This window comes from Anoplopoma fimbria, chromosome 4 (genome assembly GCF_027596085.1).
Source record: "Anoplopoma fimbria isolate UVic2021 breed Golden Eagle Sablefish chromosome 4, Afim_UVic_2022, whole genome shotgun sequence".
NCBI lineage: Eukaryota > Metazoa > Chordata > Actinopteri > Perciformes > Anoplopomatidae > Anoplopoma > Anoplopoma fimbria.
Genome location: NC_072452.1, coordinates 10,263,832 through 10,277,740, shown reverse-complemented (window position 1 = coordinate 10,277,740; position 13,909 = coordinate 10,263,832). Strand labels below are relative to the sequence as shown.

Sequence of the window (13,909 nt, the reverse complement as noted above, 5' to 3'; positions counted from 1 at the left end):
CCCCATTTCCCTTCACTACACCGCACCGCTTCTCTTTCCATGGTCATCCCCTTTGGTCTAGCACTTTATGTGTCTCTTCACAGGGCCATGTATCCCAGACCGTGTCCCTGAAGCCACCAGGTCTACCCCTGCCAATACTTAGTGACATCTGCTCTGCTTTGACAGCAGATGGGAAAATTACATGGTAAAAAACAAGTTGCCCTCTCATGACATTTCTTCCCTTTGATACTTCACTCTCAACTCTGCCACTCAATTTTAGCCCAGTGCCACAGTGTGTGTGTGTGTGTGTGTGTGTGTGTGTGTGTGTGTGTGTGTGTGTGTGTGTGTGTGTGTGTGTGTGTGAGAGAGCTGGAGCCAATGGAAACTGACCTCCCACCACTGCAGAAGGATCAGAAGAAAGGACTACTTTGATTCATATGCTGTCTTTAAGGTTTGGGTCACCCAAATAATAATTTCAAACAAAAGATCTTCATAGCCTTTCAGCCACATCTCATTGCCTTCACCAGCGGATGGACTTTGCTTACAATAAATAAGGAATCAATAATAAATTGAATGGCAGATGATATCTTGTTTGTGGTGCAAACAGCATTTTTTATTTTTAAATCAAACCAAACAGATTTTTTGGCCACACAACACTGACATATTATCGTTTTCTAAGTTTATAAAGTGAACTAAAACAAGTGCTTGTTTGCACATACAGGAGCTCTACTCGCTCTTTTCACCAGCTGGTTGCCAATATTGTCCGTCTGCTGTTTGGTGTTGGTCAGGTAGTGTGCAGTGGATTAGTGGCTTTTCTGCTGAAAGCCCGCTGTGTATTTAAATGGAAATATGAGAGCAGTGAAAGGAACCAAAGGTTGAAGTAAAGTTGCAGGCCATAAACCAAAACAATAAGCTTAAAGTGGCAAAATGCTCTGTAGAACAGCAGAGATAAATATGTGTGGTTTCGTCCCCATGACACACATAAGTTATTTGAAACCATTTTTAGTTTAAAAACATTGATTGTAGCAGCTTTAAAGAATTCAACAGTAATTTTTTTTTCTGAAACATGTCCTTATGACTGGATGATCCACAGACCTCACTTTGAACAAATTTTAATGGAACTATTTTCAACTCAAGAAGAAGTCCCCAAAACAGTCAGAGGAATGTGTTTTAGAAAGGAGTTATTTTTTTCTGGAAATACATGACCATTTTTTTCTTTTAAATCTCATATTTCAATGCTGTGAGCACCACAAACAAAATTCCTTCAACTTCCATCATATTGAGTTTAATTGTTTTTAAAAAAAAGCTATTTGGGTGAATGAAATCTATTATGACACATTCCAATGAGAAAGGTTCAAGTCAATCGAGGTCAGGAGCATTTTCTTTTGTTGCCAATCAAAATGCCATCAGTTTGTTCCTATCATGCCAGAAAACAACCTACCACTGATATTTCTGCTAACAAGTTTAACTATTTGCATAGCCTTATCCTTACATAAGCACAATCACAGAGATAGTATTCAATTATTCTGTGTGTTTGAGACAGCTCCAGATAGAATCCAACCTGTTTCTTTCCAAGTGGCTAAGGCTCAGCTGAAGACGGTGGCTGATTAGGAGGTGAGACCCATATAAGGCATGATGAGCAAAAACAAGATGACTCATATAGATCAGTCTCTGAGCAATTTCCCTCACATAACCCTTTCTCTCCTTCTGCGACTGGCAGGATCAGTGATGAGCGGACCAGACTGTGCTTCTTGCTCTGCTGCATCTCCAATCATTAAATAGTAGGGGAAGTTGTAATGGAATACTTCATAAAAATGTTGAGGTCTATGTGCATGAGCTATCTAAGAATTGCAACACTGATCTGGGATCACTGGTCAGGTCGCGTTACTGCACTTCGCTGTAGGACAGGAGACAATCTGTGCAAGGCCAAGACACTTAATGAAAATTGTCAGTTTTACTCGCAGAATCAATAACTCCACTTCTTTTTCTCCCCGAGAATAAACTATAATAGGATGCAATATGAGTACATCAAGGCAATCTTTTCACAATCTCCCATTGCTGCAGCACTACTTTGCATGAATTACAGTAAAATCTGGAGTTATGCACGCAGATAGGCCCCAAGCTGTTAGCCTGTTTTTCTCAAAGGTTTCAGCGAGGGAAGAGGAGAGAGGGAGGGGGAGGAGGAGGGGAGAGAGTAAGGGGGAGGTAGAGAGGAAGTCCTGGGGGGGAGACTTGCACTTGCTGCAAGAGTGTTCCTTTTTAACTCATTCAAAATGGAAATAATAAAGTCATAAAAGGGAGGAAAAGAACTTTGATCAAGAAGAGAAAAAAGTTTTGTAAAACTTTATATTATTCATTTTTTACAGTTTTAATTTGGCACATGGCACAATCAGCATGTATGCATCTGGTATACATAAATAAATATTAAATATTTTATACATAAATATACATATAGAGCTCTTACAAAGACACCTAGAGAAATCTTGGCTTAGGATGTTTCAAATGACAACAACAATACATAGAAATGATTTGTGTTGGTGCTTTGCAGTCTGAACATTGTTTTAATTGTTTTGTAAGTGGGAGCCCTATACATATATGTATGTATGCCCATATTTATATATATATTCAAAGAAAACAAGTGTGCACTGATGGAGGTTTATTCAGTGCAAACAGGCCACTGTCTGCTTTTGAAGAGGAACTCTTACAAAGTCAATGGAATCATGTCAGTTAGTTCAGTTGAATCTTTAGCTATTTTTTTCTCTTACACGTAAAATAATATATTTATTTTGTAACCTTTAAGCAAAATTAGACATATATAACTTTGAAAATAACGAAAGTGCTATTTCGCGAAGACATACACCCAGAGACGCAGCAGAAACACTACCGGTGGTGAACGAAAATCAACAACATGAGAAAGTACTCAGCCCCCACCACCCTCCCAAAAAACCACATTATACAACCTACAAACAAAAAAACAGGTGCAACTGCACACACACACACGCGCCCACACTCACACACACACACACACACACACACACACGCGCCCACACACACACACACACACACACACACACACACACACACACACACACACACACACACACACACACTCGCTTGCCACTCTTGCTTTTGCAAGTTCCGACAATGTGTCTCTTCCTTTATCTCAGCCTCTTAACCACGCTTGCGCGCAAGGAACGAGAATTCATTTTCACATGCACACAAACACACAGGTGCTCTAAGCAGCATGTGTACGTGCACACTTTGTGGAGATATCAGATAGCTTAACAGATAAATTGGCTGTAAAAGATGCACTTTTTTTCTTAACAAAACAATCACAGTAACATAGTATTTATCTCTGCCTTCACATCTCCCAGCAAGAGCTGTCCCAGACAAATCATTTCTATACGAGATAAAAAAAAAAAAGATAACACTATTTGTGTGGCTGTTGTGTTGGTATGCAACAGAAAGAAAAAAACAGTTGCTCCAAATGGGTTTAAAATCTCTACATCTGCATATCCTTTAGGTTCCCATCCTGGATTCAGTCTCTCATCTTTGAGTCATATCGGTTTCTAACACACTCCACTTGGAATAGTCTCAGGGAATAGAAATAATGACAAAAAAAGAACAAGCTTTGTAAGGCATTGAAACGTAAATCAAAACAAAGAAGCAATTAAAAACATTTGCGAATATTGACATAGAGGCCATTGTTCGAGATGTGTCTCCCGCAGGAGGAGGGGATGGGAAATAAAAAGCACTTCTCTTTGTTTTTGTTATGAATTCAAGATAAATGTTGATATCTCCTTAGTCTGTTTAAAAAGGCTTTTAAAATGATTATTTTAGAAAAAAACACTGCAGAAAGACCCCCTCCCCCGATCAGGAGAAGGGAAGCAGTTTGATTTTGGCAGCTCTGCACAACTTGACATCCATAGAGAGCTCTCAGCAACTCTCCTCGTAGTAAAAGTCTAGTTAAATCTCTTCACGTTTTAATCCGACTCATGCCCTTCCCCTCCCCTCCCCCTCGCAGCCCTCCCCCTCCATGTGATATTTATAAAACACAATCCTCTCCTCCGTTCGTTCATCCTGCTTCTCCGCCTCCACCACCGCCGCCGCCTCCTCCTCCTCCTCCTCCCCCGCATGCGCCGGCTGCCCCTGGCCTCCTTAAAGCTATACGCGGGTGGTTGAGTGGGAGTGCGGCAGGCCAGTGGAGTTGAAGCCGGTTGTGAAGGTGTTGTAAGGGTGCAGATTGGGCATACCCACCAGGGAATTGGGGATCATGGTGATGGTGTTGGGGGTCATGAGGGGAATGTCGTCCGGAGAGCGCCGCAGAGTAAGCGTGTAGTCGGGCAGCGAGGCCAAGCGCAGTGCCCCCTCGTTGCTGTTCCCCGCCTCGCACTCATGGTGAGTCTGGTTCATCTGCAGCGACATGATCTCCTCCTCGGGCGCGTGGTGACCAATGTCGTTGGAGGTGGTCTGGCGTTGCGGGCTGGGCTGCCCGTGGCCGGAGTCCTGCCGCCGCTTGTCCTTGCGGTAGTAGAGGGCTGCGAAAGCCAGCACATTGAGGAACAGCAGCGAGGCTCCCACGGCGATAGTGACGCTGAGCTCTGTGGAGTAATCCCGTTGGTTCTCCACCACTAGCGGCCCCGTCTCCTCGTCGTCACTCCAAGAGTCTTTGTCCTCACTGTTGTAGGCCGGGGACATGGGAGGTCGCTTGGTGTTGAACGGCCAGGAGGTTTTCTTGGTGGACAAGGTGTTCTGGGTGGTCTCCGGCGGCGGCACTTTGGTGGTGGTGGAGGTGTAGTGGAACATGTCGTGAAGGTTGTACAGGTGGGGCACTAGGTGCTTCCAGAAGGCCACTTTGGTGGCGCGGTAGTGGTCACGCACGCGTGGCTTCAGGCCGATATGCAGGTAGAGCTGGTCCTGTGGGTTGTACTTGGACCAGGCCACCTCTTCAAAGCGGTTGGCCTTGGTGTGGATGAACTTGGTGTCTTGGGGAACTGGCTTGTTGGGATCCCTGCAGAAAGAGAGTCGACAAATGTGTTAAAGTGTTGAATGAGATTCCGACAGTACATTTCATTATTCATGTTCCCACATTCATGAGGGAATATGAAGCGCATGAAAACATTAAAAACAAAACATAACAGTATCCTCCACAGCTTATATTTGTGTGAAACGGGCTCAGCCACCACTGGAGAATTTATGGATCATAGTTGGCGAAATTCTCAACAGCGAAACCCACAACAGCAACTAACAGGCTGCAGTTAATAATTGATCAAGGTGTGTATGGTGTGGTATGTATTACCACATAACTGTATCAACTGACACTGATTTCAATTTATTTCCCCAATCCACTTACATTTTTGTTTGTACCACAAGATCTCCATAAAGCCTGACCCCATCCTCTTTCAGTGACCTCTCTGTGGGTGCAATGAGTCTCAATGTCTGTCTCATCCTCCCCTATCCTCTCACTCCAGATGTTCTAAATTCTGTGCTGATGCAGGCCACCCACAAAAACCAGGGCAGAGGCTTTTAAAGTAAACACATATGAATAAGTCAGCAGGTTTTAGGGCTCGCGTCAGGAGGCATCTTGTTGTTGATAATCCAACGCTGGTGGAGCACCTCTGCTAATTGCTTAGGGAAGGCAGCACAGTGTGCATTGGCATCCAGTGTACTGATGTAAAGTGGACCATATTAATCAAGACACTAAGAGGGAACTGCAGAGGAGCGTGTGTGTGCTTGCATATAAGGATGTTTGTGTGTGTGTGTGAGACTGAAAGAGAGAGACAAAAGGGACATGTGAGAGTGTGTGAGACTGAGCGAGAGAGAGAGAGAGAGAGATAGAGAGAAGGCGAGAGAGAGAGTGAGAAGGCAAGAGATATTTTTCTGGCTGCAGTACTTCTTTTGATCTACAGAGTTCACTGTTCCACTTTTCAGTTCTTTGACATGTTGCCTCAACACCGGATGTCCAACCATTTCAATTACAGTGAAGCTATTTATATATTGAATGAATTCATTTATAGCAATCTCCCACAATCACACAACTCCATGTTGCCATACAATGTCAGAAGTGGGAGTTCTGCAGCTCATTGCTATAGCTTTTGGTGCTGATGAAATTACTTTCTGTGAAAGAACCTGAAGAATAGCTGTGCGTCCTTGAAAACACAAGAATTGATGTTGGAACCGAGAAGTTAAAACTCTATTGTTGGAAGGAGGGAAGGATCCGTGCAACTTTTCTCTAAATGTCATGAAATATCTCTTTGTGGGCCTGATTGCAATGTCAGTGGCAAGCAAAGTTCAATTCAGTTTCGGGATTTAGGGATATGGCGCCTACAGTGTTTTTTTGGCACGGGCTGAAAAACCTCCAAACACAGCCAAGAGAATTAAAAGCCATGCCAGAAGAATTCACCCTCCATCCTCTCTCCTGTTCGTTTCTCTGCTGTCATTTTTCCTTTTTTCAGGTCAGTGCTTCTGGGAGAGGTGAGAGAGAGGGAGAGGGACAGAGAGAGATAGAAGAGAGAGAGAGAAAGGTAAAACAAATTGAGATGGCTGCAGCTGAATCCCTGGACCTGGGCCCGTGTCAGCAGAGCAGCCCGTAAATAACCTCTTTTATTAGGCCCGTAATGATCCCCAATGAATATTGACAGCCAGGCTATGATGACTTTGTAGCTGAATATCAGTAATTAAGTTTCAAAAGAGTGGGTGGTGGAGGTAAGGTCATATTGATCTCCCCGTGTGCAACATGCCAGAGAACAGGACGTCAATGGAGCAGCCTGAGACGTGGTTGTCTGCAGCCTGCGTGCTTCATGAATTTTCACAGCAGTCTTGTGCATGCTGTCACACACACACACACACACACACACACACACACACACACACACACACACACACACACACACACACACACACACACACACACACACACACACACACACACACACACACACACACACACACACACACGTTCAAGCAAATGTTTTCCCCCTCTCTTTCTCATAAACGTATACATACACGCAGATGACAACAATGATGAGAGTCAGAGCAATCTCAGTGAATGGGAATTTCCATAACACTGCAAATGCTCTATTCATAGGAGGGTCTATTTGTCCAATTGTTACTGCAACACTATTGAAAAAGGTACATGGATGGATCTCACAAAACAATCAGTGTGTGCAGGGAGCAAAGGAGTGGTGGTGTGGAGGAGTTAGAAAAGCTCTTTGGTGGCTGTCTGGTTCAGTGCAAGTGAAGATGAATAATTTAGGGAACACAAAGAAATCAATGTGGCATCTTTAGTTAATTTGATTTGCCGCATTAGAGAACAACTGGCTGCCTTATCTAATTACACACACATATGCTTGGGTAATTGTTGCAAAGTCAATAGTAAACAGGCTACATTCCTTTGAACAATTTCTACCACCGCTGCTCAACTCTGGGCGGCATGCTGGCTTTGAAGTCCTGCCCTGAGCTGTAGAGTCAGAGAGAGTGATCTGAGCTCGGTCCCCGCTGCTCAATGTGGTGAGGGATACTAGGTTACCCTGCTGCATTTGTTCTGAGGCTTACTGGCCGCTGTGTGATGCACTGTAGTCAGATCCACTCTATAATGGTTCCTGAGTGCTGCGCTGCTGTGTTTTCCTTTAAACATGCAAAAATTCTACTGTAATCATTGCTGACGTTTTCTGTAGGTGGTGGAAATTATAGGTGGTTCACCTTTTAACAACTGTTAAATACAAACCAGTTTTATGATGAATAATGCCAGAGTGAAGCTGATGATCTATCAATCTTACAGACATCTTACAGGTCTTATTTTGTCTTTCCCTTGTATGCATATGAGGACAAAATAACATGAAAACTTTGTTCATAATTAAGAACAAAACAACAGCAAAGCACACAGACTTTCTTTGCAACAGCCCCATTGTGACCCACAAAAAAATGACAAGCTGCACAAGATATTATTGTGTTCACGCTTTGTAGATTATAAATAAATAAATAAGGAAGGGTTGAAGCTGGGCTTGCCTAAACTGTGCAGTGTCTTAATATCTACAGTGAGCACCATGACTGTGTGAACAGCAACATTTAGTTTGGGCTCTTTGCTCTTATTACTTTAAAACAATGAACAGACTCTGACGTCAGCTGGTCGCTGCTGAATACTCAGACATACAGCCAGAACAAAATAGAATTAAATAGGCAGGAAAGAGAAGCTCGGCGATAAGATATCAACAGTCTGCTGATCTTGATGGGCCGAAGACTTTTAGAAGTCACTGCACAGTGAAGAGTTTTTGTTAGAGATAAAAAAAAAAATGTAAACAATTGAATATTATCTTCTACTGCAAGATGAAATTAAGAGGTATGTCAAGGGTACAATTACAAATTAAAAGGCTGCATTTGCTTTGCCTGTTGGTTTGATGTGCCTGAATAGCCTCAAATAACAGCTGCCATTCCAACCTCGTGGTCATCGTATAATTTCACATTAAAATATTCCAAACCGTGATAAAAAGCTGAACACTGTGTCGTTGTCAAAAACACTTCCCAGAGCCCGCTGTATGTGTTCAGCTCTATAGCAAACGCCTCGTTGTGACTTGTATGAACAGCCCTGGCATTATGTGATGTTTGTGGTCCTGTTGGGCTCTCAGAGCTCCTCTGCATTAGCTGATAGCCTGCCTCCTGTCAGACCTCCCACTTAATCTGGCAATGGTCATTGGAGCTATGGCTGGACTCCCAGGCAGAGGAGAGGGATTATTACACCCATAAAAGCAGGCGTTTTAATGGCCTTTCAGATTTCCTGTGATGTGTTCATATGGCTGCGGTACTATAAACCATCGCTTTCATCTCCACCTCAGCCCCCTCCCTCCTCTATTGATGACCCGCTGACCCCCGCTAACCTTGGCCTGCCATGCGTGTTTAAGTGCTCCCATGTGTTTGTATCTGTGATTGACTGGGAGTTTGTGTGTGTGCTCTTCATCTCCTGTCTGTCAGCTTGTGTACCTGTGTGTGTGTGTGTTGTTGTATTTGTGACGCATCATAGTGTGATGACCTCTGGGGCAACACAAAGCGCAGCACTTGAACACAAGACATGTCACATTTCACGAAACAGTACACGCCATGCAGCGACGATGACAAGCCTCTCCAGAATGATATTAGAAAAATAAGGCTTCTGTAAGTGTTAAACTGCTCTTCTATAAGATGCTGCAGCACCTGGATGACAGATACGACTCCCAGCACTACCCACGCACGTGGCAGAACGGGGGCCTGAGCTCATTCCCTATTCTAAGCCCCGTCTTCACGCACTGATGTAAAAGGTAGATAAGGGGGAAGAATGAATATCATTTTCTTTCTTTTTTCATTTCCCATGTACCTCCTTCCCCTTCTCATCCTGATGTAATTTGAATCGCTTGAATGATCATAGACCTAGCCATCACCAAATCTGAAAAGACACGTTTAGGTGCCCTAAGGCAGAAGACAAGAATCTATTTTCACTTCACTCAGGGTCTCTGAATTTGCAGCTGAGTATAGCGTCTCCATATAAAACAAGGAACACGCATTAATTCAGTGGCACTGATGCTCATTTTGCGTAGCTGCTAAAATATGCAAAGTTGAAGCCTGAGTTGTTGTTGTTGTTACTGTTGTGAAACAAATTCATCCCCTGAAGTTGTTTATCTGCTTACCAGGTAACACAAAGTAAGCAGATAATTGTAAATTTCAACTCCAACAGAAGTTTTTCCAACACCTCTCGCTGCATTCTGTGTACATTTTTTATAAATACACTCAATCTAATTCTCTTTGTAGACCTGGTCTCGGCACGGTGTAGGGGGCAACTTCAGCAATGAGCGGGCAAATTATCAGGCTGTGCTCTTTTACCCTTCATGTGGTTGCACGCTGGGGCAGAGGGCTGAGTGATGCGTGGTTCATATTTAATGGCAGCCTCCGGTTCAGCAGGCTAAGTGATGCAGGGCGAGGCGCTGTGACTTTGGGGCGTGCAGAAGTGTTGGAGGACACAGCTACCGGACCACTCCTTATTATGGAAGCTATTGATTTGTTTGATTAGATGAGTGGCAGCAGGCAAAACACCTCCCACACCTTCCTTACATCCCCATTCTCCCTGTGTTAACCAATTAGCAGCTTTCTCCTTCTATCATCTAATGTTTTTCAGCATTTCACTTAAATTTAGTATACATCCCATTTTAATTGGATAACAGTATACACATGCAGATCTAGTTCCTTTTCTCCTCCTCCCCTGCCGCCCTCCTCTCATTACATGCAGCACACAGCATGGACACCGATCAATGGCAACCAGGCCCCTTAACAAGCCACACCACTTCCTTACCTTCTCTAATGCAAATCAGGATATTGGCTACAAATCTCCTATCAAGTGAGTGCCTATTTAATGGAGTAGCTATGTGGCTGTGCTGTTCCACAATGCCGAGCATTGACAGACTCCTGGTACAGGTTGAGTTGGTCCTAACGAAGGAAGCTGAATGGAGAAGGGGATAATCTGGAGAGAGGACAAGGAGGGGGGGATCAGGGATGAGTGATGTAACAACTAGACAGCTGGGATAAAAAAAAAAAAGGCTGAAGGAGTGCATGAATGAGGTCAGATGGGAAAAACAGTTGACGTATGCATTGTTAACCCTTAAGAGGAGGGGTGTTGGATTGACAAGTGGGAGGAGAAAAAAATAATCAACTAGCAGGGTTGTAAATCAAAGCGCTGGCTGTTTAACTGCATTGCAGACACACTGTAGTTACTTCTATCTACATTTGTTTGGTCGACAGCCGGTGTCACTAAAGACAAAGCAATCAATGCTGCATATATTAGCTTATGTTGTAAACGTAAAACATGAGTAGACTTTCCTTTTTCTGTATAGATTAATGAGAGAGAGGGGGGGGATGGAGGAGAATGAGGAAAAATATTCAACACATGACAGCGCTCTGCTCTTTACCTACCTAGCGAGGCCCTGCGCAGCATGTGGCACAGCTCACACACAGAACAGGGGAAATGAGCACCAGCCAGCAGGGGAAAAGAAAGTAGTGGGAAGATGGACCACCGTATTTATAGCACTAATGATATATAATGATTGATCTTCTCTGGGGCTTTCATCACTCTGTCTTTTCTGAAGTGTTCTGCCACTGTTTTTGTGTATAGTCGTGCTGCTGTGTTTTTTGCATTTGTGTTCGAGTAGGCGTGGAAGTCGCAGTATGTGGACTTGCTGCAAAACTTTTTCGAGAAACTGTTCGGATGAAGTTGTTGTGGCAATAAAGCGCGGGCAATTTTTGCCTGTCAATAGTAAAACAAATGTTACAGCCAGAAAATAGCTCTGAGCTGAGTAAATCCCCGGCTTCTGAAACATCCCAAACTCTCATAGTGTAAACACACACTCTCACAATCGCACTCACACACACACACTAAGAAGATTTGACAGCATGCACTCTCTGTATGCTTTTATGCTTCACTGACACTGATGGAAGAAAAAAAAAAAAGCGCATGGGCAGGGATTTGGCCTGTAAAGATGACACATGAGAGCCAGGGACAGGAAGAGCTTTGGGGGCAACGCTGCTATGATATACACTGTTGACATGCAGCCCAAGTGTCTCAACATCATGTCACACATGTTTATACAGCCGATTTAGAGAGGGGGCAGGAAGTGCAATCTGGGTCAGTTCATTATGGACATCTGGAAGGGGAGCTAGAGCTGCTTTACAGATAAAGGGAGGATGGTTATTGGACGGTCAGCGAAGGCAAAGGGAATTCAACTGTGTCTTAATTAAAAGGATGTCCTCTCGCCAGATTGGGTTGGGTGGTGTTGGGGGAGAGATCTATATCCCCTAGTGTGGTCTAAATGAGGAGGATGAACTTCAGAATCTATGAGAAAAATCTCCCCTCCTTAACCCCCCTGAGGCGTTGATGGTAGAGTCCTTTACTTGGGCTGGGGTAAAATTACCCTTTGGATCAGCATGGCTGAGTTTTCTATTATCCTGGAATCTAATCCCAGGCTCTTTACCAAACCGAGTGCCTAATTGTGGTCTGCATGTAATCCCCCAGTCTGGAGTTATGCCAAGGCTACACACCATAGGGTGGATACTACCCTTCACACGGTGAGCTCTAGAACCAGTCTACTCTCCCACAACACTTCTTTGTCTCAATAAATCAGTGACTTGGAAATCAACAAAGCTGACATAGGGTCAGGAGTGAAAGTGCTATTTGTTTTTTGACTTTTGCTGCTTGCCAAGTTGAAGGCCAGGTCAGGGTTACGGTAGGCTTGATGCTCATGGCTCAGTGGTTGTGGGAAAAGAGAGGCAGGCTGTCTGTCATCATCCATTAGAATTAATTTCACTGACGTCGCAAGATCCAAGTTGAGACTGATTCAGTACATAAGCACCGTGCATTGTTACCTTGAGGCCTCAAACGTTTCTCATTAAAATTAAACACACTTGCTCTTCTTCTAACAGCAGATAATATTCTTGAAAGGACAAGTAAGAAATTCCATCTGTATCTACAAATTGCAGCCTTGTATGTGTTGACACAAGATGGTTGCCTGGCAGGCAGAGGAGACAGCTGTTTAGACCCAGCATCACTGATGGACCTCAGTGCTTCCCTTCAGGAGCCGACATCAGTCCATCTGCACGAGTCTGCCATTAGCAGTTCAAGGAACTAGCAGAGCCGGCGGCACGGGGCTCAGCCTATCAGACAGATGTAAATGCCACCTGATTGGACAGCAGATGATATAGGGACAGATAAAAAACAGAACAAGATTTCAGACTGCTTCCCATTCAGGATGGGATCAATACCTCTCTGGTAACGGGGAATGTCAAATAAAATTTCCGTTGTTAGAAATTATTACTAGTAGTCATACCAAATGGCCAGGCTTTGTGATGGTTGGGGGTGAAATTGAGCATTATGGGGAGTGGGACTCACCCAGGGCACGGGTGATGGACTGGGTCAACGCTGAGGAAAATCGATACCACTGAGGGCAAGAGTTTGATATGTCTCCCTGATAAGTCTCTATGTCTTTTGGGGCTCGTTGTAATAGAGCATAGATAGTATTTCCAGCCAAACACACACACAAGCACACACATACACATAGGAGGATACAGAAAGGGAGGCAGCCATGCACTCATACTAAACCCATACAGGCAGCCAAGCACAAATAGCACACACTCTGGAGGAACATTTTATCTTCCTCAGATTCAATATGTCGCAGGTTTTCAGACTAGGACCCAGGAAGTCCAGGCAAAAAAAACCTCTTTTCTGTCCTATACTATCCATTGTAGAGCTTCCCTTTTCCTGCAGCTTCTTTTCTGTAGCACAGACGTCCTTTTAATAGGACTGAGATAGGATTTATCTCTGTGACTTTCTATTCATAACAAGTTTGTAATTGTGTGATCACTGGTTTTTACAAATTTGCAAGTACTGTTGTTAAAAGTAATTAAAAAGACAAACTAATAATATGTGTTTGATCTAAATTGGTGTTAGATAGGGATAGTGAAACCGGCCGTAAATTGGTATTGATTGGTTCCTGATTGCTTCAGATTCATAATACTGTAAGGATCCTTCAGCAGTCAGTATGGATATCAGTATTTAAATGTCACAGCGACACAGTGGGATGAAATGCCATATATATATATATATATATATATATATATATATATATATATATATTCAGAGTGTGTGACTTTCTGACCAAAGCGGCTGCAGCTCCATCATCACTGCAGCTAGTCAATTACCCTGATTCAAGTTAGCAACCAGCTTAAACGTGTTTTTGTAGTAACTGACTACATGTGCGCTTTTACTGAGTCATTGCTCTCAACAAATGTGGAGGAGGCGATTTGTTATTTTTCCTATGCCAACGAAGGGTGTAAGCTTATTCAAGTTTCATCATGATAGGATATAATATAAATTCTTTGGACAACATACAATATTTGGTGATATCACAAAGTCTGCCAC

The 13,909-nt window shown here is 43.5% G+C and overlaps 1 protein-coding gene across 1 annotated transcript in view; it reads right to left on the bottom strand.

Moving 5' to 3' along the window:
* Positions 1 to 4,143: 4,143 nt before the first annotated feature.
* nlgn3a (neuroligin 3a) overlaps positions 4,144 to 13,909 on the bottom strand; it is an 89,941-nt gene continuing 80,175 nt past the window's right edge. Inside the window, exon 5 of the mRNA XM_054597165.1 lies at positions 4,144 to 4,990. Within this exon, the coding sequence (XP_054453140.1) occupies positions 4,144 to 4,990 (847 nt within the window). The remainder of the gene's footprint in view (positions 4,991 to 13,909) is intronic.